The sequence below is a fragment of the Rhea americana genome, unplaced genomic scaffold (genome assembly GCF_003343005.1).
Source record: "Rhea americana isolate MKP2758 unplaced genomic scaffold, rheAme1 scaffold_555, whole genome shotgun sequence".
NCBI lineage: Eukaryota > Metazoa > Chordata > Aves > Rheiformes > Rheidae > Rhea > Rhea americana.
In genome coordinates, this window is record NW_028186707.1 from 20,260 (window position 1) to 47,458 (window position 27,199).

Sequence of the window (27,199 nt, forward strand, 5' to 3'; positions counted from 1 at the left end):
CTGGGAAAGCAGGAGAGAAGATTGTGCTAGTGGTATAGCCAGGACACTAGCAGTCTTAAAGTTTTCTAAAAAATGCTCAGTTCTCTTATCAGCTCATCCCCCTCTGATGGGGAAGGTGGAGATGTGCACGTGCTCTCTTTTGGAGAGCCATTTCCTAGGGCAGCGTCCTCCAGCCCATCGAGACAAGAGCCATGGGAAATGCAGGGGTGCACGCATCCGTGACCGGGCACGTGAGCCCGCACCCCCAGCCTGGCTGTGCCTTGGGCTGGCCTCACGCAGATACCTGCGAGACAGCCTGGAAGAACGTTTCTGAAAGCGTGTCTTTGGTTTGGGGAAAAGTGCACATCTCCCTCCGCCTCGGGAGAGGTGAGACGTGCAGAGCCGAGATCTGCCTCTGCCCCTCGTCACGTGGGAATTCTCCTTCTGCGGAGGGGAGCAGGAGGAAATTGGCAGGTGGCTCTGGGGRAAACCTTTGTTTGCTCATGTTATTAGCAAGGAGAGGGGAAATAATGATTTATTGATGCTTCTGTAATTTTTCTTCACTGGGCAATAAAGGAGGAAATTCAGTTCTCTCTCTAATATTCAGCGATCTAATTGARATGTAACTTGCTCCTGAAGTGAAGCTCGCCTGCAGAAAATAGTTTCTGGGTGCTAAAGGTGCCCTTCTCTCTGATACAGCTTAGGACATGTGCAGCACATCCTCTTAACCAATGTAGCCAGCAGCTGTCAAGGTTTACAGTTCTGCTCCTCTTGTCTTTTGTTGTCCAGACTGGTCTTGACAGGCTGTTTAGAGAGGCCAGGATTTCTCTGCTACAGCATTTTTTTTATTAGGTTGGAAATATATCATAGAGGAGATTAATGGCCACTCTTTTATGGAATGAGTTGCCATATAAGTGGCTCTTCTGATGGATCAATATGTCACCAAAATATCCCTCCATTTCCACTTGCATTGAGCAGAAGAACATGTCCTATTGATTTGTCTCTGCTTGCCACCTAACAGTTGCGCTACTGCACAGGGAGAAGACCCCGGCAGTGCAGGCAGACTCCTACGAGCAGCTCAGCAGAGCAGGGTTGACTGGGGCTCTGCCTCGCATCCTGGTGTCTGCGTTCGTCTCGTACGGATGTGTGAGCTTGGCAGCTTCAACTATACTCATTGCAGTATCTCTGCTGCCCTTTTAGCCTTTTTCCTTTTAGCAGACACTGGCATTGCTGTGCTACATGCASTGACTTTGGCAAACCGTGTAGTTGCTAGCTAGTGTATTGAGGTTGCAGTGACTGCTCAGGGCTCTGCCAGCCCCCATCCGTGCAGTTACTGGTGTAGCTGCAATAAATCCCACTGAATTCCTGGGCTTTTCTTCATACTTCTCCTCTGACAGCCTTCCACCCAGGGATAGCCTTTTTATGTGCTCCCCTGCTTGTGTTTGAGCCTTAGCTTAGTCTGTGATGAGCAGGGTTTCATCTTTCTATATCCTYAAGCATGGGAGGGGGCAGGGAGCGAATCTGTAGCCAGGGACCCCRAGGGGGCAACATCAGACTGCTGAGCATGAATCTCTTCTGCGGGAGCTCAAAGGCTCTGCTCGGTTACCTTGGTGCTGGTCTGTGACCTCTCTATTTTGCAGGCAGTGGAGGATAACGGAGCTGGCAGCTGCTAGGACTGCATATGGCATGTGTGAGGGTGTGGGTGCTCGGGGCCTCTGYGTTGGTGCACCTGAGCCGAGAGCATCCTCGGGAGCGGGTACTGGGTGCTGGCAGGCARGCCTCTGCCAGAGCTGCTGCGGACGAGGTAATGATTCTTCCAAAGCTGTGGAAGAAACAGTGAGATAACAGAAGCAGGCTGGATCTTTAGGCCRTGCACTTCTCTGAATATCTGTGAGTTGGTCATCCCTTGGATCCTAGGGAAAAAGAAACTRTAGATGAGCCATTGGCAGACCTGACTTTCACCCTCACCCAGTCCATGCTCCTTTAACTGCAATGTTTTGTTACTTTTTTTTTGTCCATTTTCTTCTCACGAAGCAAGCCTTGCCAGTGCCRTTTTGATTAACCTCAAGGAATGTGTGGCTGACTCATTCCAGTCTAGTCAGATGATTTATTCAGGGTATCAGTTCTCATTTATTATGTTTGTTTATGTAGTGCAGGGGAGCCCAACGCTGTGCATCCTACAAACCCGGAATACGAGGTGGCCCTYTCTGCTGAAGATCCTGCCGGCTGAGCAGATCAGACGAGCCAGGGGAAAGGATAGATTTATGAGTAACACGAGCAGCGTAATAAAGTGCAAGTGGCAAGCTCATGCTGCTTTTTTCTGTTGAAATCCTTCTGACAGCCGTGTTAATAATACGCGATTGGATAGAAAAAACAAAGGCGCTGCACAGCAGCAAAAAGCCAGTTATTACAGGGCTGCTACATTAGTGTAAAAATGGTGTGTTTTAGCAGATAAGAAGCACTGTCTCTGTSCCAGATAGCATCACACACAGTGAAGAGCGGCTTCAGCCTGTGGCTTTCTGGTGGTTTGGGGACAACTTTGAAGGACTCTGTGGAAGAGGGCAGGAGAGCAGAGCTGTCCAGCGCTCCGTACTGTGACCCCCTCCCCGGGAAGATCAAAGTGAAGAAGGTTGCACACAGCGTGGGTAAAAGCCTCGCAGACTGGAGAGGGCGCGAGAAAGCGGCCCGGAGGGGTGCGTCTTGTGCAGAGGCTGCACTGGGAGCTGCGTTGAATTTTTGGGTGGGAGCTGGCGTGGGAGCAGCGTGGGGTGGCAGTGAGGGCTGTGCGGAGGGCAGAGGACTCCAGCGTGCGGAGCAGCCTGGGAACTCCCGTGGGAAGGAGGTGTTGGGAGATTTCTGCCCTGTTGCACTTGTTGTTCCTCTCTCCCAGAGGAAATGTGCAGCTTGCCTTAATTTTCTCCTATCGTCTCAGAAAATGAAACACGTTCTCTGAAATACCTTGTGTTTCCTTCCGATGCTCCTTTAAATGTATTCAGGCAAACTCTGCTTGGTTTTCTTAATTAGATCTTTAGTTACAGGTGGCAGAATTCCTCCTGGGATGGGGCTGTTTGGAGGCTTTCTCCCCACGTTGTGTTCTGAGTATTGGTTTGGTCCTTGGTCTGGTAGTTAATTAAATTTGGTAGCTTTATTTTAACATACCTGTTTTTATTTTTATAAGTCTCTCCTGTTGTTTTCCTCCTCATCTATATCTCTTGGGAAAACAAACAAACCAACAAAAGCAATCTCCTCCCTCCCCCATCTAAGAGTTTCAGAGCTTCTCATTCCCTGCCTTGTTTGGATTTTTTTTTTTTTTGTTTTGAATCTGCAGTTGCTGTTAATTCACATTTGGTTTAGTAATTAATCAGGACATAAATAATACATGGCACGTTATCAGAAAACTGCGTGGCAGCGCTAAGGAGGCAGGCACTTTTGGCCCCGGCGGGGAGGGGTTGCCTTCTGCTGCTCTGCAGCCCCCTAAGGCCAATTAAGGTGCATCGGTGATGAGACCCAGCCGCTCCTTGGTTGGATAAATGGTTGCTCTGATGCAGGGAGGGGGGCAAAGCAGACAGAGATGAAGGGGGTTTTAATGTTCGAACAGCTACGTGAGTGCCGAGGTCCAAGCGCTCCCCTCCCGCTTGCTCAGCCCYCGCATACAGCGGGCTGAGATTGTGCGCGGCGACACCAAACCGTGCGGACACCCAGCTCTGCCCGGCCTGCTGCTGAAGGTCCCTAGCGCTTTTCTTCTGAAGATGTGCCAACTGTTGATAAACATAGCCTTGAAGAACGTCCCAAGCAAGGAAACCTGCTTTAACTTTGTGTCCTTTCGCACGGCTTGCTGCAAGCCTCCTGCGTAAGCCTGGTGACTGATGTGTTTGGTATTTTTTGTTTCAAGGGCGGTGTTTATTTCAGCTGCAGTAACAAGTGCCGAAGTGGCTGGCGTGAAGAGTAAATGTTACTGTGATGGTTTGGGTGGAGACCTGGGAAGGYCACTTCAAGTTGCAAAACACGTGTAAAACCATCAAGAAAAAAGCGAGCAGAAATGTAGAGCCAGTGCCAGCAAACTTACAAGGCCACCAGCTCTTGGCTGGGGCTGTGACACTCAGCTGTGGATTTGCTCTATCGCAGGGCAGTGAGAGTGGAGAGAAATGAGCTCGGAATAAGTGGGGCTTTGCAGAGGGGTCTCAAAGGCTCCTGGTGGCAGTCTGAATATTCGAGGCTGCTCTGCAGTCCTGCGGTTCTGTCGCTGATCTCCCTGCAGAGATTGCTGGACTTCAGGGCCTGAGCGGTGAGGGGGTGCAAAGCCGTGGGGTGCTCGCCAGTGCTTCTTTTCCAACCATAAACCTTGAGCGGGCAGGCTCCATTTTGAGCACAGCTCTAAACGTGAAGCGAGGCAGCGCCAGGATGGGGTCCTGGCTCCGGGAGCTGCTCTCTGGCCGTTCAGCTCTTGCAGTGCCTGCGCCGTGGGTTTCGCGTGCTTCGTCTTTCCTGCTGTAAGCTCTGGTCTGAAAGGATTGCAGCTGAAGTGGTGCAGTAAAGTGTGAGATGTCACATTTCTCAGGTGCTGGAGCAAGATGTGGTTCTCCAGTCCATTGACCGTGCCATTGAGGCTGTGCACAACGCGGCCATGAAGAATGGGGGCAAGTACAACCTGGAGCAGAGAGACGTCCTGCAGTAAGTATTGCCGGCACCAGGGAGAGGCGGCAGATGGAGGGTGGTCAGCAGGGATGCTTTTCTTTTCTATTCTTGGGGGTCAAATTAGACGTCACTAATTTGAGTCCCTGTGCTGCGCAGTGCTGATATGACCAGCAAGCTTTCCAGATCTTGTGGCTGCTCTTTCTCTCAGCTGCCTTCCAGCAAAGCAGCGCTTCATCTTGCCCCTCTATCTCTGTATATACAAAAAGAAAAGGAGACTCRGCTGCATTGTAGGCTTAGAGGAGAAATCCAAAACCTTTCCTGTTACTTTTTTTTTTTTTCCTCCCTACCAGCCAGAAATTGCAATTGTTAGCCGTGTGGCACAGGGTCTTTAAGATGTTCACAAATAATTGATTGTGATGAGAATTTTCTTCCTCTGACACCTCACATTGTGCACTGACGCACGCTGGCTTCGTCTCAGTTGAACAAGTGCAGGCAATCTCTGAAGCTTGCAATGCAATACGTAACTTGCCTGGAGAAGAGGCATTTTTCTCCTGTGAACTTATGAATAAATCATGGGCCTTTTGCAGAGCCTCTTCCTTCCTCCCCGAGAAGTGCTGCTTCAGTTGTTAATGAAACTGGAGTCAGTCATCAGAGTAACATAACCCCATTCTGATTTATATGTACGTATATATGTATGTATATATGTATGTATATGTATATATACGCACATGTGCACATATATATAAAATATATAATGTGTGTATACGTATCAAATATTATATATATAAAGAAAACCCCAGTGCAATATCTCATTTAAACACTGCAACACAGCGACTCCCTTCCGTTAGCTGTGTTGTTCCTGACGTCGTCATTCCATTGCAGAAAACTGATCCATCACCGGAAGGAGACCGTGTCCCGCAAAGGTCACTCGCCAGCCCCTCAGGGGATGGTTATGACCCAGTCCTCCAGCGATCACCACCTGGACGTGGCGCGGCAGCCCAACGGGATGTGCCGGACAGGGTATGAGCGGCATCACAGTCTTCCAAACACGGAGTTCGAGGAGGAGGATGAAGGCCTGTATCAGGTAACCGTGGCTGAACGCTYTCCTCCTCTGATGGTATGGCACTGCTTATTCCATTTAATGAAATGTCGTGCGTAGCTGAAGCCACAAGGAAAGTATTTCTGTTGCTCGCCTGGGACTAGTGTGATCCTTCCCTGGGTGCTGTAAATTGGCCGTATGCTCTGTTCAGGAGTCTGAAACAGTCCTGTTGTACTAGTTACACTTTTAATGCTTTGGGGGACCTTTGAGGGTCCAAGACTTTATGGTGATGTGCAAGATCTGCTCTTATTTGGATAACTATTTTTTAACAACTTTCTAAAATGGTCCAACCTCCTCAGAGCGTACTTTGAAAAGCAGTTTTGATATAAGCAGCATTCTCTCTCTGAGTACTCAGTACTGCTTTATATTTCTCCCGTGTTAAATCTGCACAACAAGATCTTTGCTCTTTAAGCACTTATTTGCTATGGCTGCTTATTTTTACTATTCACATCTTAAAAAGCAAGATCCTGCTTTGTCTGAATGTTCCTCCTAGTGATGAATTAAGGGTAAAATGCAGGAAATACAATTTAGAAACAGATTTTTTTTTTTTTTTTTAATCTAAGTGGTACATGTTCCAAGGTTACAGAGTAGCGTCAGCAAGGCTTCAGAGCAGCAGCCAAGGACGGGTGCAGCAATTGTTCAGGCTGAATTATGTGGCTGATTACACAGTGCAGGTAGAGGTGGAAGTTAGGGCTAAAGGCTAAGCAAGGATGAAGAGGGAGATGTTTCTCTCCTGCAGATGAACATGTACGCTGAAGTCTGTCTTCATCTATTTAGGATAACTGTTTGGAAGCAGCGTTCATAAGGTACTGATACGCTCTCGCTGCTAGTATGTGAGGTTTGGTTTACACCAACGGAATTGTGCATCTGCACAGATGAAAGGTAGCTCTGGCTCGTGCAGAACACAGGCAGCCTTACAAATCCTGTTTTTCTCCTTGATATTAGTTCTCTCTCTAGGCAACCAAACCAGCTGCATTCTCCAGCCTCTGCATTATGGGCTAAGAAAATGGAGCACCCTAAGGCCCATTCGCTGTGCTGATTCTCCAGCTTTCTCTGCTGATCTGTGGTCTGGTCGCTTGCCAAAAAGGAGCAAGACAAATTCCCTGGCTAACAAAGAACTGTTTCTGTCTGGGTGGCAGTGAGGATGCAGTCAAAGTGTATCCAGTGATGTTCGCCCTGTGCTAAAGGGGCTCGTTGGGATTGTAGCTGTCTGATGGAGGGGTTTCCTGTGTGCTTTGAAAGCACAGAGTGGAGGAAGCATCATCGCTTTCCTCCCCTCTAGCTGGTTATGCAGCTGCCAAAGAGGAGACCTACTGAAATCTAAACTTTATCAACAGCTCTTGAGAAGTAGAGGTCTTGGGACATGTTTTTCACTGTTTTGGATTTCTAGGTGTTTCTTATTTTGCATTGCAAATGTCCTGTTGGTGGTGTGGGCTGCTTTGCTCCACAAGGGCTGGACTGGCTGAGGCGGCAGGTCATAGCACCCATGCCGAGCCTTTGCTTAACTCCTCTCGAGTTGCTGTGGGGTGGGAATTTGGGACAGTTGTGTACCAGGTGCTAAGGAAAAGGCTGGGCTCTCAGAATGATTTGGTCATAAAATCTGCTGGATTTGTGAAGGCTTAGTGTGGGCTTCTGATGCGCTTCTCTGGAAGGCTTTGCTGTAGACTGCAGTGTCCAGCTTGGCAGAGCTTGCTTTGAGATTTCTTTTTTTTAAATTCAACTCCTGTTGCTTACCTTCCCCGTGGTGTGTGGAGGGGAGGGAAGGGCGTTTGTCCCCTTCCTTCCCCAGGTGTTTGATTGCCGTACATCTTCCCCCGTGAGCCCACGCGGTGGCAGGCCGAAGGTGGGCACGGCCATCTGTCACTCCCTCTCGAGTCCTGACTGCGGCTCGCGGCTTTGGCAGCCGTTAGCCCTGGGAAATTCACTTGATGCTTTGCATTCTCGTTGCAAGCACTCGGGCTGCAACGCGTAGCCGTCTAAATGAGGCTGGCCGAGCTGACTGCGTGATGCTATCTGGGGCTCTGAGCTAACATCGGAGCTACAAGTATTAATTTAAACACTAATCTCTAATAGTTGTGTTAAACTTGTTTGGTATATTTAGAAGGGATAATAAAGCCATGGAAATACTTGAGAATGACCCAGCCCTCTCTGCCTCCAAATAATGTCACGCTGCTGCTCTAAACTCTAAGCCTGCCTGGCTGCTAAATCCTGCTGCTCCGGTAATTGCGGCCGTGCTGTGCCAAGCAGCTCTGGCTCGTGCTGCTCTTCCCTGCCGTTGTGTGCAGAGGGCCTGGCTTTAGCACAGCTGAGCTTGCCCGATTTTTGGGCCAACCTTCCAGCCRTGCTTTGCAGAGACCTCTCGTGCTTGGTTTTGCTTCTCTCAGCTGTGCAGTCTCTTTTTGGACTAACAGGAATGATTTTTAAAGGACAAGTACGTACTTGTTAGATTCCAGCTGGTTCTCTCTGCAAGTGTCATGTAGCGTTTTACCCAGATAACAACAGGAGATGGGCTGACAGTAACAGAAGAGCTCGGGAGGGAGTTTGCAGGAATCTCTCATTCTAATTGACTCGTTAGAGGTGCACCTAGAGAAGTGGCTCTTTACAGGACATTGTAAGGGTATATTACGTATTGGGTGGGAGGAAGGGAGCAAAAGACCTCTTTGTAAAAGTCTTTCTAAGCTGTGTAAAATGCTGATTTCAGATTTTGGGTAGGCTCCACTGAGGGCTGTGAGCACCATGTTGTCAGCTTTTGACATGGAGTGTTCAAATGTTTGAAGCTGCAGCTCCTAGAGGCGTCGTCTTTGCAGGGGTGTCCTTGCCCCCATCTCAGAGGAGCTTTCTGTCCTCCTTTGTTCCAGGAAGAAGTACGCTTTTTGTTTCCCTTCTTTGGAAGCTATTTAAAATACAGTTTTACTCCTGGATTTTTCTGGGGCTGGCTTCAGTGTTTCACTCTGGGGGTTGGCGGTGCTCTGTGCGCTTGGTCAGCCTTAGAGGACAGTTCTGAAGTTCAGTATTGATCCCTGTTTTCAGTTCACAGATAAACTTTCCTTTCAGGGCTAAAGAAACAGAAAATCAGCATTGTGTAATGGCCTGAATGTCACTGTGGTAGATTCCAGCTGGTTTCCTTGAGCTATTGCTGAGAGATTCAGGTCATAATTGCTTTTTCCTTCTGTTCTAACCTAAACTGTATTTCTGTGGGCAGCAATTGCCACATCTCATAAAAATAGAGATGTGTTGCAGGCAGCCAGGCTCTGAACCGTGGAAGTCCTCAGAGACCCAGGCCCCTCGGCTGTTAGGATGTGTGGATTTGAGCACTGATGCAATGCACTTCCACTTAGTCTGGCTGTTGTATTCAGTGATAGCTGCAACTTCCTAAGCTATCAGAGGTGATGTTACACCCTACTGCAGTAACTCTAGGTGCAAAAGACATGGGCGATCGTGGTATCTGTATCCAACAGGGAAAGATCAGAGCATGGAAATCTGGGTCAGGGGCTCTTATGTTCCTGACTCCGCTTTGCTAGGAGAGGAGACTTACAGGAGAAATACCAGATGCAGGGAGTTAGTGCAACTCGCTAGCAAGAGCTTTTCCCAGCAGGTTTTGCTGTGGTGTAGACCTGCACAGCAATTCTAGCCTGATTTTTCTCCCTCCCTGCCTAAGTAGAAATAGCTATGAAAGCATGGAAAAGGAATTTCCATGTCTGCAGTCCTTGGCTTTGTCTTTCTGCGAGGATATTTGTAGCTGATGTAATGGATCTCTCCAGAAGAGTGTCTAAATACGCACTCTGTTTGCAGCCTCTGTAGAGCTATCGAGAGTAATGTAAAGTCATGGTGAATGTGTGGGATTGCATTTGGAATAAGGAGGGAGTAAATGCTTGACAGGTCTACACGACACGTGTGCTCTGTGCTGCTGAACATAGCAATTAAAAAAGGGCTGCTTTTCCTGTCACAGGGAGGGGCGAAGCAGGTTCGAGTCCTGCTTTGTTCTTCTAGGAAGCTGCCTATTAATATCTGTCCTCCCGAGAAAACTTCCTGGAATGATGAGAGAAATATAAGGGCAAATTTACATGCACACACTAAAAAAAAAAAAAGAGGGCTTTATAACAGGGAATGTCTTTATTGTCAACCTCCTTTGATTGCTCTAAAATCTTTCCTTACAGATCCCGCCGCAGCCCCGACGTGCTGCTCCCATCACTCCCCCGCCTCCAGAGAAACGCAAGAACGCGCAGATCGCTGCTCCTGTTAAGAGTAAGGACAAGTCGCTTTCTAGACCTCGGGCAAGAGGTGGACGATGAGCTGGATGCCCKTGCCCGGGACTGCCCGCTCCTGCTGCGCACTTGGAGGAGTATCCCTTTGCTTGTTGCTAATGGGAACATTGGGTTTAAACTCCTTTAGGTTTTAGTCCTAATGGTGGCGGCCAGTGCTGCTTCATGTTCTCTCTCATCTCTATGGACTTCTGGGTGCCTGGCGCTTGCGCTTGCTCTCCCGCCAGCTGGGCTGTCAAGATGAGCTTCTGTGGAGCTGGTGGCTGGTCTCTGTGAGAAGCAGGAATAACCATCACCGGGTCAGTAGTAACCAGGGCATGGCCGCGTCTGTGCTGCAGGCAGATAGGGGAGCTGGTAGGCACGAGCGCTTGGGTCCGGACCAGAGCAGGACCACGAGCCTCTGGCAGGAGCTCCTCAGTCTTCAGCGCATTGGGTTAGTGGAGGAAATGAGCAGAGCCGTTTTGCTGAGTTGCTGTTGACTCGCCCGAGTGTTGTCCTTGCAGTAACGGTTACGCTGCAGCGTCGCGCAGCCCATTTCCAGCTCACCCCTGCCTGTGAGGGGCACAGCAGATCAGAGTATGTGGTTAATTGAAACATGGGGCTGGCACCAGCTGCCTTCAGAGTATTTGTTGAGCCATTTTGCACTGTGGTAGTGGGAATCTGCAAAGGTTGGTTTCCTTGAATTCATTCTTGATTTAGTGAAATGTGGGGGGAGCTATAATTGTGAATGCTTCTCTGTGGGAGAAAAGGGAGAAGGAGGGAAAAAAGGGGGATGCTGAACCTGTGTGGGAGGAAGGGGTGCATTTTTTTTTCTGCCCACCTTGTACTTGCCTTGAGATGGATCCTTTGTACCAGTGGAAGGCGTCATGGAGGGCTTCCTGAAAGTGCAGTGCAGTCCCAGGCTGGGGAGGTGCAGCAAGAGGTGTGATTTGGCAAAGCTGCACAGCAGAAGACAAATGGGGAAGCATTTTGTGTGTCTGTCCCTCATTTGGCATGGGAGAAAGATATATTGCCTGAGGGGAGAGGTAATTTCCTGTGCATAAGCTGGTGTATCAGGAAAAACTGAGGGGTTGTGGGAATATTTGTGCAGAGCGAGGCTATGTTCTCTGGGAAGTGAGCTCCCTGCGGCGTGCGGTCCTTCTCTTCCAGCTCCAGCATGGGCTGTTCTCTCTAAACTCTAGATGAAGATATCCTAGTGTTTGCCCAAGTAACTGTCTTTTCATAGTCAAGGAAGGACTTGGGTATGTTTCTGCCCCTTAGAAACTAATAGATAAGGCTTAACAAGCTGTGTATTAGACTGGATGTTAGTAAAGAAAAATCTTAACAATTCGATTGCTTATAGTAGATTTTTCCTAGAAAAATGGGACAACTACTGCTGTTAGAGGTAGACAAAGCTAAAAGGGGGAAAGAAACAAGATAGAACRGATGATCTTCTGGTGGCTTGTGAAAGCAGTGTATGCTAGCCAGGTCTGTGGGGCTTGTGATCAAATGCAGAAGAGTGCTGAGAGGGAGAGACCACAAGTGCTTGTCAGCCAAATGTTTTCCTCGCTGTTGATACTAACTGGGGTGTATATATACAGTTGGTGCTGCAGGGAGAGATCTGAGCAAGAGGGAGATGCTTGCTGGCATGCAAAGCCTTTGGTGTCTTGAATTCTCAGGCTTGTCATTCAAGAGTAATGGTTTACATCCTGAATGCGGGAAAAGGTCCTTGCTAAGCCGGGGAAAAGACTTTTCTGTCCCTTAGTCCTGTTCCTCCCTCCCTCCCTTCCCCTGCGTAAAACACTAAGCCTTTTGAAGGGTATTCATCTCAATAGAGTAGTTTTCCCCTTTCTAAAGAGGTGATTGTGTGGGAATGCTCCAGAGAGAACTCATACAATTTTGCTTTGAGATAAGTGAGGCAGGAAAAGGAGTTAAACTGCTCTGGTAGCATGCACAATGAGCCTTTTAATGGACTGTGCTGCAGCAATTTGTTTTTTCTTTTTTCCTTTGATGCTGTTGCTGAGGCGTTTTTAATTGTTCCCTTTCAGATGCTGTTGAAATTGTCCCTGGGTCAGCTTCTAGCGCCTCCTCTATAAGCACAACATCCCTGGATACCTTGTATACCGCTTCTTCTGCGTCAGAAACCGCTCTCCCAACCGCCACGTCCAGTCCTGCCAACACACCTCCCCCTGTCCCCAGCCGGAGTGTTCACACCACCATAACGCGCAATTTGGATGCAAGTTTGGTGGCTCACTCCCGCTATGGGACCTCCCCAAAGGAGGAGGCCAGCAAATCTCCCCAGACCAAGCGGGCTGCCCCCGCGCCGCCCGCCGAAGGAGAGGCCCGGCGGTCCAGTGCTGCGGATGGGGAGAAGGATCCTCAGATCAAGAAAGCCGCCCCAGCTTCCCCTGCAAGCCTTGATGCTTTCAGCGCRCTCTGCCTTGATGACAAGAAGGCAGTCGTGGTGGAGCCCGCCRCCCCAGAGCCCGGTGGCCTGACGGCATCTGTGCCAAAGACGATCGGGGCCGAGCTGATCGAGCTGGTGCGCAGGAACACCCACCTCAGCTACGAGCTGTCCCGCGTGGCCATTGGTGTGGTGATCGGCCACATCCAGACCTCCRTTCCGGCAACCAGCAACGTCATGGAGCAGATCCTCATCTCCGTGGTGGAGAGCAAGGTAATGAGCACAAGGCTCTGCTGCAGGGCTGCTGCAAAGAGCCRCGGTGCTGGTATCGGGTGAAAGGTGTCGTGGGCTCACGTCTAATTCTCCCCTGAAGTGTGGGATGGGAATGCAGGGAGGTCCCAGAGGAAAAGGAAGAGACGCTCCATGAGTGTGAGGGACTAGCTGAGAGGACCAAGGGTTGTTTAAATTAAGTCAGAGTACTGGTAGCCATCCGCAGCAGGGAAGTGGGAAACATGAGTTTATTCTCTAGGTGAGCTGCAGATGTAAGTAAGGCCTAACCGTAGGTTTGGAGCTGGGGTTGAGAAAGGAGGAGTGGGTTGAGCGGGCCCCACAGCTCTGGGTGTGCCGGGGTGTTCGGGTGGGACTGCGGTTTGGAGGGATGCTGAGGTGGGTGGCAGCGGATGTGAACACACGAGGACACCAGCCAGGAGACAGCAACCTCCCAGGTCCTGAGCACAGCGGTGACTGCAAAGCGCCGGCAGGAACGGRCGCTGCAGGACACGTAGCAGCCTTAGAAAACAGGCCTGGTCTGGTGTGGRGGCTCCTTGGTGTGGTGGGAGAGGGAGATCGTGAATGAAGCCTCCACTTGGCTTTTCTGATTGCTGCTAGTCAGAGTGAAAGCATAGAGAAATTAAAAGAAAAAGGCAAAAAAGCAAGAGGCTTGACACCGAAGAATGGGGGGAAGAAACCTAGGAGGGACATGTTGAATGTTTAAAATTAATAGACTGTACCTGTGCAGAAATAAAAAGCAGAAGAACAAATGTTCCAGCTAAAGGCTATGGTAAAAAGGTCAATTGGGAGTGAAATAAAGAGGCAAGCTTACTCTTTCTGCCTCCCTGCTCTGCTTGCTGTCCATTGTGAAAGCCCGTGGAGAGCCGTTGTGGCGGCCCAGAACCAGAGAAGGAAATTAATACTGACTTTTTAAAGAGGTGTATTCTCTTACAAATGCAACAAATAGAAGCTGAGAAAAATAGAGCCTTAGTAATAAGTGGTTGTTTATAAAAAGCTTTTGTAAAATAATGCGTTGCATAAACTTTTTTCTTCTACTACGCTAGACTCTGTGTAGATCCAGCATGCCCGTGCGTGCTATGAATCTGCGTATATTTTTCTCTTATGACTATGGAGCACACAAAGATTTTATGTTGCTGGTGTCTTGCTGTGCCTACTTCTCTATTATCCCATAACACACTCCTCAGCTTTTTTTTTTTTTTTTTTTTTTTTTTTTAACCACAAAAGGGTGGAGAAAGAGCACTGCCTTCAACCTGCTCTGAAGAAACCTTACACCAAAATGATCGCGTGTTCCCCCTTCCTCTATTACAGACACATGAGGGGAAAAATAAAAGAATGCTTCTTGCAGCCATCGCTGAAACAGCTGCGTGCATCTGGGCAGCCCTCGGCTTCCGTTGGAGGCATGATAAATTTCAGCTCCCGCTTGCTAAGTACAGCCCCGAGGAGCACGTTTCATGGAAACATCTAAGATTAGAGTTGCAGTGCGTGTGGCACAATTATAATGAACTGTTTGGAGGCATTTGAGTATGGAAAACTATTGGCATTCAAATTTTAGGTCAAATCATAATCTAGTTGTCTGTTTGTATTGACTAGAGCATCCTGTAAACAGCAATCAAATCTCAGTTTGTGGCCATAACCCAAGAGTTAATTGCCTCCTACTCCCGAAACAGTACAGCATCACTGTGTGATCTAGATTCAGCAAAAAATTCTAGCSGTTTCAGGCAAACGTTCTGGCTCTGACATGCACTCTACGCAGTTCCATTCATTTTGCTGTTATTTGGACCTTGGACAAGATTTGAATATTATTTTGATCTTAAATACCTGATCTCAGGATATAATAATTTAAATTCCACAGAAGTCATTTAGTGGAGGACAACCAGGTGCCAAGTGTCTGCTGCTGGGATTTGACAACCTCGATTTATGGCCATTGCCGCAGACCAGTCTGAAAAACAAGGGCATAAATTCTGGTGTCCACATGGGGGASACTATCTATCTATCTGTAACTTATACCAGAATCTATCACTCAAGACATCTGTGGGGCTTAAAAATGCTAGGAACTGCATGGAGGAGCAAAAGAAGATCCTGTCTTTTCTCATAAAACGTCGTGACATATCTTGATCCATGCTGCTTTCGGAAGGAGAGCCAAGTTCGGATTGCACGTTGCTCTGATGTGAATATCTTGATTAGGATGTGCGTTTTTCCTGACTGACTCGTGTAGAAGATGCATCTCTGCTGGTATATTGGTGCCTGTTACTGATGATATTTTTCATCTTCCAGCATAAAAGACTCCCTCTAGCAGGTAAAGGGACTGGCACTTGTAATTGCAGGGTGGTTGTACTGCCTTAGCTTCACTAGTGTAGTTTAGTGGTACAAATTATCATTGTAGACATYGTTTTGTTCATTATATCAAATCGTTCCGTGATCTCAGAGGCTTCTGTTTATAAAGTGATTCTGTTTAGGATTATTGCTGAATCTTCAGTTCACAAGGYTTTYTGTTTTGTTTTTTAATTTGTACCCTTTTAAATCTCTTCGCACCCCAATCCATGCAAATGCATAGTCAATATGTCTGCATATTTTTCAATTTTTTCCCCCTAAAATGAAGTAAGACATCATCTTTGATCAAAGCTTTGGTCTACTGATAGTAAGTATCATACATATTTCAGGCTTTGCATGGCATTCTTTAATTAGTTATGTCCTTTCTGCTCCTATTCCAGTCTTAAATTGAAGTCAAATCACTAGTTTATTAAATCAGTTTCAGAATCCAGTATCTCCCTCTTACTCCCAGCATGTTCGGAAGGTTGAATTGCTGCGGCATTTTGCTCTTATTTACTGTGCTCCTCTTCCACCGTGGCATCTGCCCAAAAGTGCATTGCAAAGGAGGGGAAACAGCCCTCCAGCTGGGATAGCATCGTGGTCCAACTTCTGTAGCAGGTGACTGAAGGATATGGTGGGAATACATGGGCGATCAAGTAAGGAGAACAGCGAAAGCAGTGGGGCCCAGGCTCCTGAGCTGCTCAGCCCCTATGAAAGAGACTTCAGAAATAACATACTACTGSGGGAGCCTGACCTAGAGGAGCAGAGATGCCGAATGGCCTTCCCCACCTAAGGGTTGTCCTTGCTGTGGAAATGGCCCCTGTTCTTGTCCTTGAGCCAATTCCTAATGAATTGTCATTTATGGACAGAAAGCACAAAGGAAAAGAAAACCTCTTTTCAAAGGCAGTGCTGGAAAGACTGTGTAAATAGTGAACTGGAGCTGGCTTTTATCGGAACTCTGTTGAAATTTGGCTGTAAGTGAAGGTAATGCAGATGCTACCTGATTTCCTGGCATCTGGAGAATTGCTCAGATTAGGAGGTGGTGGTGATATGTGATTGCATTCAGCTCTGCAGAGTTATCTCCTGTCGGAGAGGAGGGGATAACACCACAGCTGTCTTGTCTGGGGAGGTCGATTTGAGGATTTACTAAACTGAGTGTGAGGCAAGAAAAATTGCCTGATACACAAGCTGGCTACACCTTGAGAGCGCGCTCTTAGAAATCACTTATCTGCTTTTTATTAAATTAGCATTGCTGTATTCCAGTTGTGACTCAAACCCGCCTCCAGCTGCCTTAAATTTAAGCTCTCAAGCTGCCGCCAGCGACCTGTGATCTGACTTGGCTGCACAGCTCAGCGCAAGCTGCGCGGTGGGGCGAGGTGGCTCTTGGGTGGAGGAGCGAGGAAGGACGACGGTGGGCGCGGGCGAGCAGCGCGTGCGTTGCTGGGGGGGGTCCCTCGTCGTGGGGCACTGCAGCCCCCTCCCAGCCGCCCGGCGCAAGCGAGCGTGCCGCGAGGGTCCTGGCGAGGCGCGGGGCCGCGCCGTCCTCCCGCCGCAGCAGCCTGCCTCCTGCGCCTGGTCCCGGCCCCCTCTCCGCTTTAAAGGGAAGCGGCTTTGAGCGCTTTGCTGGGGGGTGGCTTCCCCCTCTGCTCACCCGTGTTAGCGGGGAGCTCGGCAGGGTGAGGGCTGTCCGGGCTGTTTTGTGTGACTGCTCTTAGCACACYCAAGCAGGGCTCCTTCTTAGTGAAATACCGTAGGGAACGTGAACGTGGAAAGGGAGGGGGCTGCATTAATGCTTAGACAAGTCTTTTGCTCCTTAATTGCCGTAGGAGTAACCCGCTTTACGCGGGTCCGTGCCAGAGCCTTTTAGCGCAGAGCCGTTTCGGGGCTGCGGTCAKGCAGGGAGCGCCGCCGCTGAGCGCCTCTGCGGAGCAGGCGTCTGTCGGGCTGCAGGTGGCCGGGACGCCTGGTGAGCGGCGGCTGCGGAGACCTCGCYGAAGCGTAGCTAACGTAGCGGTCGGGAGCCAAGCGGCTCCGCTCTCCCCACGACGCCACTGCTCAGCGCTTGCTCCCGCAGCAGCCGTGGTCCTCTGCTCGCCGACGTGGTGGCGGGGAGGGAGCGAGGCAGAGCATCGCTGCTAGGCTGGCACGTCGGATGTGGCAGCCGGCGAGCGCAGGGCTGAGGGTCCAGAAACGTTGTTGGGCTGCTSGGTAGAAACAAAAGCCCTGCAGCAGTTTACTCTGCCCGCGCTGGGGGAGGAGCCGTTCGAAGCAGCAGAATACCACCAAGCGGAGCTCTTGGAGGTGCTGCAACGTCCTCTTGCTTGTGGCCAAGCAGGCAGGTTCCTGGAAGTGGCCGCGTGGCGAGGCTGCAGGTCGTARTAGCTGCCGGGATGTTCAATAAGTGCGGGCCTGACGCCGGTGGCGGGAGGGCCGAGGACGGTGCCGAGAACGCCTCAAGACAGTGCCCTGTACAGTTGCACCGGCCGGCTCAAGGAGCTCGGCRATAGATCGATCTCATTCAAGTCCATCAGGAGCCTGATGTTCAGCAGAGTTCACAGCGGCAGATGAGGGACTGGAGGAAGCAGATTAGTGTTAAGAGGCTGAAGAGATTTTAGAGCCATCATTAAAACGAGTAATCATTAAAACACTCATCTAAAACARCATTCCAGCAGTGGCCGGAGGCAGGAGCAGCCCTGCAGTGCTCTGGGGAGCGTTTTTGCCTCTGAGCGAGGTATGTGGGGGGGGGGATCRTCTCCCAAGCCCTGGGGACACCGGGGCTTTCGTGGGCCCTCCTAGAGGGAGGAGGAGATTGTATGACYGAGTGAGCYCCCTCCAGCTAACGYCCMTGGCTCAGTGATAAATTGCCATTTRGCAGGAAATTGCTTGACGTTGTGCTCCGTTACTGAAGGCTGTCCTTCCTCTCGCACGCTGCCGGTAACCTCGTTACCTGCTTGGCAACCCGCAGCTCGCCAAAATTCTCTTAAGAGCGTGCCGTGGCGTATGTTCCGTTTAARCCAGCACGGTCCCTCCTTCGTTATCTGCCTGACAAAGACTGTGTAATTAACAGTGACAACAAGAATAATTTTTTTATTATATAATTGAARCACTGAATCAAAGTCCTAATGAGTTCACACCTCAAGTACTGTGAGGCAAATTACTAACAAGTCTGTCTCTAGTAAAGCACGTTAGACTTAATGAGTTTGGAGCGATTCCTCCACGGAGGGCCGCAGGGTTGTGGGAGCGCGGGAGCGGCCCGTGTTGCTGCGCGCGGCGCTCCCGAGGCGGGTACGGCCCGTGCAGTCGTGCCCTCAGTGCGGGACTGTGTTTGTGTCGTCCCTGACGAAAAACGTAGGCTTGTCTCTGCGGCACAGAGCCGTTCTGCCCTGGCTGGTAAGGTGAAGCCTGCTGAAAGGCTCCAGGCCACCAGCCGTGCAGCTGACCCGTCGGAAGGAGCCGTGCCAGGATACGGTGAAGTCTTTTTCGAGATTTCCAGGAGTTGAAGACAGTGTGCGATAGCAGAGTGTCCTGACCAGTAGTGGCAAATTTTTTACGCTGATGGTGATGATTTCTCATGGCGCGTCACAAGACAGCTTCTTTCAAAAATTGTCAAGAGTTTGACCTTGCAGTGAGCAGGTTATTCCTGTGTTTTGGATTTCTTCGCTTTSTTCTGTGAGAGAGGTTTCCCGGGCTCCTTAACATCCTCTAAAGCTGGCTAACCCTCCCAGCAGAGTGACAACAGCTTGCGTTTAAAAGCTTTCTGACTACGCACCACTCCTGACACCTGTTTTTGAGAGCTGGAGTCCAATTCGATTCATTCAATGCATTAGTTTTCAAGGAAAGGAATAAGGACAGATGCCCCAAAAGTATGAAAGCTGAAATAATGCATGTGTCTTMAACTTACTATCTGTTTGCTGCGAGCTCTTGACTGAGTGAGGTTCAAAGTCAGTCCTGAAAGAAAGATTATGCTAAACAGTCACCCAAATAACAGCTAACAGTCAGGACCCCGGTAACTGGTGGGTTTTTGTCTTGCAGAATCTGAGCTCTGGGCTGCCGTCGGGGCAGGTCTGCCATGACGAGCAGCGGCTGGAGGTGATCTTTGCAGATCTGGCCAGGCACAAGGATGATGCTCAGCAGCGCAGCTGGGCACTCTACGAGGATGAAAATGTCATCTGCTGTTACCTGGAGGAGCTACTTCGCATCCTGGTGAGTAAGTTTGTTTCTTTGTACGTCTAACAAAGCAGAGAGCCCCCGGTGAAGTTCGTTCTGACATCTCCGTCCTTGTGTTGCCATCAGATTTGCTGTTTCTGAGGGTATGAGCTGCTTGTGCACCCCTCACCATTGATGTAAAGCATTTTCCTTTTGTGTAGGCTCTGCAGAGCTCTTGGACTCCATTCCAGTCCACCTTGCAAAGCTGTTTGGAAAAGAATTGTAGGGCTGTTCTTCATTGTAGACGTGGTATTTAGCTATTGTAGAAAAAACCCTCACCTCCAAAAAAATYCAACCTCCCCCAGCAGACCTAGAAGTTTGCTGTGACGGTCGTTRCACTCCTTGGTGCATTTTAAACTTCTTCCTTGGCTGGATGTGTATGCAAGCCAGGCGGTACCAGAGACCATGCCRTACCCTGAGTGCTCTCTCCTGTGGTCTGGTTGTACCCTCCTTGCTGCTAATCTTTTTCAAAAGTACAATGTGGAGCTGCATCAAACTGTAGCTTCCAAAGCTCTGTGCTGGTTTCTCAAAGCAGACTCTTAACTCTGGATTGGTTCTTAACATATCAGTTTTCTTAAGTGTACAGTGTGCCGTAGACTAAGCTATATTCTCCCTGCCCTGATGCAAGCTASTAACTAAGTATCTAGTGCTAGTACCTACAGCCCATTAAATGCAAGGACATGAAAGTTCTTTTGTTGCATTGAAAGTGAGCTTCAAAGGTATTTTTGTGAGTCAGTATAAGCTATCTCACCAGGTTTGTGTGTATGGGAAATGTCCACCCCCATAGTGAGCAGCAGTGGGAAATATTGTCTTGGTGCTGTCTCTAGCATATACAAGCCCATCTGTGTAAGGGGAGCACGATGGCAYGGGAGCTGTCACTCAGAGCAGTGGCATGATCTAGGTTATGGGTGCCAGAGTGGGATTTGCTCTTGCGCCTGTTTCATGCTCCTCTCCAGTTTTGACATAAGCAGAGCAAATATTTTTGCGTTGTAAATGCTAAGGTCTTTCTCTTTAACTCGGCACATGGCCTATATTCTTGCTGTGGGGCCTGCAGGGCAAAGGAGAGGTGGATTTTGTGCAACAGTTTGCTCATAATTTGAGAGTGAGGGGAGATGTTCCCAGGATAGGAACAGCACTAGAGTTGCTGTCCGTGGCTGCAAGATACACTCATCAAGGCACTGCTCAGGTCATGGTTTTAGGTGCTTTCAGCCCAAGAAACACTATCTTTAGTGCTTCTAAAGAAGGTGTTTCTTTAGAATTCACATTGATGCAGAGTTTCTGGGGTGGTAGGCCTTTCTTGAGCTGTCTTGATAGTCCAGCTTTGGTTCCTTTGTAAGATGGTTTTGCTGGGGCTGTGGAAATCTAAAAGGAACTAGCTTGCCCTATGGTCTCTGCAGCAAGAGACAAGCAATGTGCCATTGGACTGACCTGTTCATTTGTGTTTCCAGACAGATGCAGACCCAGAAGTTTGCAAGAAAATGTGCAAGAAGAATGAGTTTGAATCAGTTCTGTCCCTTGTGGCATATTATCAGATGGTAAGGTGGCAGGATGCATTGAATCCCTTCCTTTGAAGGTTTCCCTGAAGATGCAAAAGGGTGGGGTCACAATCATAGAATTGGTAAGGTTGGAAGGACCTCTGGAGATCATCTAGTCCAACCCTCAAATGCGTGGCCCATATGGGGATCAAACCCACAACCTTGGTATTAATAGCACCATGCTCTAACCAACTGAGCTAAACCTGACCCCTATGATGAATATATGTAACGCTTTTCTCCCAGATAGGTCTATGAACTATACAGAACACTAGTAAGTCCCTTTTGCATGCTGGCGAGTGCCATGTTGTGCATACAAGTTCTACGGAGGAGTAGAGGATGCCAGACTTGAGCACTAGCTAGCACTGTGAACGATAAAGCTTGCTGCTTTTATTAGCTCCACTGTGGGCCAGAATCAGCATCCCTAATGTCTAAAGGAAGAATTTCCGAGGATGCCTTGGGAAAGCTGACAGGCTGTCACTGCTCCTCTTTTAATTGATGCACTCCTGTGCATTAGTAAATAGCTTTGCTTTGGAAAGTAGGTTGAGAATAGAAGCTTTGGGACTGAGGAAGCAAATCAGTATTCAGAGGAAGAAATGGAAGTTTTGCCTTCAGTGCCTATGAAATACTGCTTTGCCTCGCCTTCCTGGGACTGACTGACTGTGAGACTGTGCCGTGGGTTGGAGGCTTGTCCCCAGCTCGTCCCTCCATCCCCAGCTACAGCACATCCAGCCTTGTTGCACTTAGTTTTCAGTCTGGCACTTCTGTGTCTGAACCCAGAGCTCAGCATTAGGGGGCTGTAGCAGATTTGAGAGCAGTGGGAAGGCAGGCTCAGTGTTACGGTATCTGCCAATTTTCACTGTGTGCTGTTCTCTGACCAGGATTTCAAGAAAGCCCAACTAAACACAGTTGGGTCTCCTGCCTGGCTGCAGTGGTGTCCAGTGTCAGAGCTTGGCTCATTTTCCTTCTCTGAATGCTGACCTTGTTGGCTGGGGCTGGAGCATGAAGGTTAAGCTATGCCAGAGCTCCTGCGTGGGAGTTGCAGGTTGAGCATGGTTGTTACAGGGCCTGTTGGACAAGATCCCAGCACTTTCTGGTTAACAGCCTGTGCTCCTAGCACAAACCCAACTTTGCAGTTAATGAAGAGGATGTGAAGAGCCTCTATCAAACGCTGAAGAGAGTTGTGGATGGGTGGTTAATTTGTGTCATCGTTATCGGATGAGACATGGCATTTCGTATCTGAGCTCTTGCTGCAGCATATGCCTTCTTACCACGTGCGGCAGTGACCTCTAGCCGGTCCAGTTGTGAAAGTTATCTCAAAAGGACTCCTAGGCTGTTGTTAAAAGCTAGTAGAGCTTCTGCTTCTACTTTTACCTTGGGGTGGTCTGCAGCTTTCTCAAGAGCGGGAGCAGCTAGCCAGGTGGCCTCTACCTTAGAGCAAGCCCTCATCTGGGACATATTTTGGTCTAATAAACTGTTTTTGCAGGAACACAGGGTGCCGTTACGGCTGCTCCTGTTGAAATGCTTTGGAGCAATGTGCAACTTGGACGCTGCGATTATCTCAACGCTTGTAAACTCTGTGCTGCCGATGGAGCTGGCCCGTGACATGCAGACTCACACACAAGGTAAGCTGGAGCTGATGGGTGGCCCCAGTACTCCATTCCTCAGGGGTATGTCTTTCCATTAGACTATTTACAGCAGCACTGGTGTCCTGTCTGTTCCACGTACCCAGTGCTCCAGGAAATGTGTCTGGTTTTAAAGTTATTCTCAGGTTATCACAGGCATGAGTGGAGAATGCATGGAAGGAAGGGGATATTTTAGCCCAGTGGTGCAAGGTGCTTTAGCTCTTGAATGTGCCTTTATTCATCTACACTGCTTCTTGTAGAAGTCTTTAAAGTACATTTTGAGCTGTTCAGATGTGTTTCTTACTGCTAACAGAAGACATCTGCAGATCTCAAGGAAGATCTTTGCAGCCTCTTATAGGCAGTTTTTCTCTGTGCTCTGCACCAGGTCTTGGAGGTGTTTCTTGCTGATAAATGAGAAGTGTACTGCTGAAAAGGAAGTGACCTTCCCTCTGCCAGTGTACCATGGGGAATGATAGTGCTAGAGGTGTTAACAAAATTGTGGTCTTCGTTAGTAAGCATCCTCTACTCAGTGTGGAGCTCCTTTTTCCAACCAGTTGCACTTCTCGAAGCTGAAGATGAGGAACGGACATAATCCCCTCTCAGCCCACCAGCTTTAATATTGCTCCTGTGTCTGACTAGTGTTCAGCCTAGCTTTTAGTGCAATATAGGGAAGGGTCAGCCTTTCTTGTTAGCATGGGCAGCTGTGGCATTAGTTTAATCACTGAGGCTTTCCTTTCTTCCTGGCTTTAAGTTGTGGAAAGCTGATTGCAAACAGCAGTAACCTTACATTAGTCACCTCTCATTTGATAATGTGGCCTCTCCCAGGGGTGCCTCGCATGAACATGTTCTGTTTTGCTGTTGGGCTAACCTGTGAGCACTGGTCAGGTTACTATGACTTGCTTGTCCCTTGACAGTTTTTTCCTGGCTCCTTGTGGGAGCACACACCTGCAGGGCTCTGGGAGATACCTGCCAACAAGCTTTCTGCTAAAGATCAGGCTCCAGTGCTGACCCATAGCGTGCTGAGTAGGGAGGAACGGTGGTATATCCGTCAGCTGTCTTGGTAGCAGTGTAAGGGAGCCCCTGTCCTGCAAGGCAGGGAGCCAGAGCCTCCAGTTTGTGGCTTGGCTCTGGTCAGGGTGAAGTGGGGTGAGAGAGGGGGTAGGGATGCCTTATTCCTTATGCCTTATTCAGCTGTGTGGGCACACTGCTGTATGGCCTGGCTTTGCATGCCCAGTTTCTACTTTCTGTAGCTCTGCCCTCGCTTTCCTTCTATTTCGTACTCCTGCTCTTTGGTAAGATGCTTGTCCTAACTATTTAACAGGAACTCCCTTCCTGCCCTTCAAGGTCCATGGGAAGACTTGGTGGTGGTGGTGAGGCCAGATTTTGCTAGTAYTGTCCGCCAAGGATCCTGCTTAGCCCAGTACCTGTTATCTCATAGCAGCCAGGAGGAAATGCCGAGGGAAGAGTTTAAGAACAAGGTGAACATGCACTAATACTCCCCTGGCATTACTTTCCCAACCCCTCATGTGTTCCTGACCCTTGGCGGTCAAACCTTTGCTTTGCATTTTGAAATGAGCCTATAGGCCATCAGTAATGGCAGTGGCCATTTTTCTTCAAGAGGATGCTGAAAATCCTTTGTAGTTTTAATCTTGGCCCACAGTTAAAGTAGCTGTTGCATGACCTTGTGCATCAAACCCAGTATTCAGAGTCTTGCTGCTGTTCCCCATTGCTTTGCTGTGAGTGTCATTGAGTCACGGAGAAGCGTAACCTGGTGATGGGACTGTGTAGGGATTAGTGTGTCTGCTCAGGACAGGAACTGCCCATCCATTTCACTTGACCAAATACATTTCCACAAACGCTGCCTTAGACGTCCAGAACATCTCCAGTCGTGTGAGATCTCCTACTCTAGACAGTGCCAAGCTGTCTGGGCTGTGGATAAGACCAGTGGGGCTAATTGGGTGTCTGCACTGGGGCRTGTGGAGGGGTGGAAGTTGACCCTATTGCAGAAGGCTTACCTTTGCTTAGATTCTTTGAAATGTAAACACTTGAAAGATGGTGCTGGGGAGCGATTGAAAAATACTGTTTCAGCTCAGGGCAGTGCAAATTACATTGGGTTGGTGTGAAGAGGGACTGATCATTTTGCTTAAACTGGCTAAGCTTTCTCTTTSTGTTACCACAGTCTAGCAATCATATGCAGTGAACTTAACACGCTGTTAGTATTTTATCTGGGTACGCATGAGAAGCCTCTTCTCTAGGCTGAGGTTTTTCTGCCTGAGAGGCAAATAACACTTGGTGATGGGGCTATGACTGTGTTACTGTGACAAGGTCACTCCTGATCTTGTGCTGCTGAAAAATAAGCTTTCTCTTGCCTCCATCACTAATTCATAAAGTTTGTCTCCAGGTGGATGTTTCCTGTGCTGCGCTCAAACTGGCTGCAGTCTCCCGCTTTGTCCTCCTGGCCGCCTTCACGGGGCGGGCAGGTCCTGGGCTGTTGCAGAGCCCCTTGCTGCTCCCTGCCTGGTGGCAGAGCAGGTAGTAGGGATCTTTCCTGGGTCTGCACAGCCCTGAGTAGCATGGATAACTCGGCCTCTTCCTCGTGGTGGAGCAYTGAGCTCTGGTGTAGGCGACTTCTGCGCACTTTTGCTGATCTCCACGTAGGCTAAGCATTATCCATCTTGACATGTGCCCAGTTCTCTCTGTYTCTTCCCCTAGCATTTCTAGTTGAATCACGCCTCTCTCCCAGCAAGTGTTAGACTCTGCTTTGGGGACCTGAAAAGCATTGCAGTGGAGGCGGRTAAAAAGTGGCATGAGCGTTTCTCGCATCTGCTACATCCTCTGCACTTCCAACCTGCAGCCATGCAGCATCCCTTCTCTCCTTAGTTTTGCCTCAAGATGAGATGCTTTCTGTCCTCTTTGGTCTAATACTGAGACAATACACTCAAAYGGTGAAAAGCTGCTCTTCCTGCCCTTTCTTTGCTGATAGACAATCTGGTTATGGGAGCCTCCCAAATTGGTGTTGAGATCCTGTGCTGCTTTCCTTGTGCTAAGCAAGGGCAGGCACTGGTCAGAGGAATGTCATCTGTAGAGCATTCAGTCCCCTTGGCCTTAACAGCAGGGTTGCAAAGAAGTAACCATCCTTGCCCTGGACATATCTGCCCTTCAGAGGTGTTTGAGGCCATTAGCAGATCCCTCCTACCATTCTGSTCCTTTCATGTCATGCCACCAAATGGCAGATAGTACCTTGCGTGAAAACATGACCTTGAATCCTGCAGTGACTTGAGCTTATTTTGGTCCTAGAAAGCGGGAAATAGCAGCTGATCCGTGACATACCATGGAATAGCTAATCCCTTCTGCAGATGGCAGGAGCCAGAGCAATCGGTGCCAGCACTAAGCACCCAGGGACTGTTGAACTGGCTGCAGAAACTCTGTAGGGTCCCTCCGGGCTTGTTACAGAAGAACACTTGAGGCTGAAGCTGTGTGCATGGATTGTGGGTGCCTTTGATGAGCAGGCACTTTACCCTGGGATTGATGCAGGCATGTTGGCTGCTGTCCAGTTCTTCTGCCAGATGCTTGGGTTTTATTGCTTCTGGACAGCCACTTCCCTCAGCTGCAGCTGGCTTGCACATCTATCAGTGTGTTAGAAGAGCTTATAATAAGACACAGCAAGGCAGAATTAGCCAGAACAATTCCAAAGAAAACAGACGGGGATAATCCACTCTGTAATCGCAGCTCTCCCCTGTTGCAGTTCAGTATACGTACAAGTCATCTGTCAGGCTCTTTTTGCACGAGTTGTAGACAGTTGTCTCTGCTCCCAGTGCCATGATTTTGCACTGCTGTATTTAGAGATGGAAAGCAAAGTCTTTGAAGGCCTCTGAGAARTATAAGCCAGTGGGCAAACAGCCTCATCTTCTCTGCCCCTCTTAGCCCTTTGAGTGATTCTTGTCAGTCTGACGTCAGCGGACACTCTCTGGTGGGTTGCCATTGTGTATTCCTTGWGAAGAATTATATTAATGCTATTTATTTTCTTGCAGACACTGATACCACTCCGAAAGGGGGAAAAAAATGCTGTGCTTTGAATGGCAATAACTCTGTGCTTCAGCGTGATGCTAGCATGCTGAAGGATGCAGCCAAGGGGGAAGTCTTGCTGCAGTAGGAACACTCCAGAAACTTGCAGAGTCTGTGCAGAGTGAATGCACTGGGTTGATCTGGATTATTCCCAGTTCAGCTTTCTGACTCCACTTTTCAGCATCCKTTGACTTTAGGCAAATCTGGCAAGATTTGCCATTTAGTAGTGGAGTTTGCTGTCACCCAAGATGAATGGATGTTAGTTCATAGCAGATGGGCCAAGGACATGTTAAACTACCCTCCCCCATCCCATGTCTAATTAATCTCTTTCTCCATATTTGTTACAACCACATGTTTATCACTGGCTTTTAGCTCTCTGATCATTATTTCATTGCTCATGATGAGATGAGAGAGAATGTTTAGTTTGTGAAAGCCTTGTTAAGAACTTGGGAACAGCAGGTCCCTGTATCTGCCTATTGCAGCATCCTGCCTCTGATAGCCAGCTCCAGATGCCTTGGAGGAAAGTATGAGGAAATCGTGTAGTGAACAATTATGAAAGAACTTAGCCAGACAAGAGGGTTTTTTCCCAGCTGTATGGGTAGGTGGTTGGTTATGCCTAGGAGCATTTCTTACCTGTCTGCTCTAACTTTGCAGGTTCCCATTACCTGAATGCGTGTCAGATTCTTTTTCTGTTACAGTGAGCTGTGGCATCGCTGACACCTTCTAGCTGAGAGCTCCTTATATAAGTAGGAATTATATGTAAGTCATTAAATGTCCTCCCCAGCTTTTATATTGCAAGTAAACAGCAGGTT

At 48.9% G+C, this 27,199-nt stretch overlaps 1 protein-coding gene across 1 annotated transcript in view; it reads left to right on the forward strand.

The window, feature by feature from the left end:
• The first annotated feature begins 1,208 nt into the window (after positions 1-1,208).
• The window catches only part of NCKIPSD (NCK interacting protein with SH3 domain), a 33,776-nt gene continuing 7,785 nt past the window's right edge, over positions 1,209-27,199 (forward strand). Inside the window, exons 1-8 of the mRNA XM_085318842.1 lie at positions 1,209-2,672; positions 4,538-4,650; positions 5,497-5,698; positions 9,871-9,958; positions 12,003-12,631; positions 18,992-19,162; positions 20,614-20,700; positions 22,184-22,322. Of these exons, the coding sequence (XP_085174968.1) occupies positions 4,604-4,650; positions 5,497-5,698; positions 9,871-9,958; positions 12,003-12,631; positions 18,992-19,162; positions 20,614-20,700; positions 22,184-22,322 (1,363 nt within the window). The 5' untranslated portion in view covers positions 1,209-2,672; positions 4,538-4,603. The remainder of the gene's footprint in view (positions 2,673-4,537; positions 4,651-5,496; positions 5,699-9,870; positions 9,959-12,002; positions 12,632-18,991; positions 19,163-20,613; positions 20,701-22,183; positions 22,323-27,199) is intronic.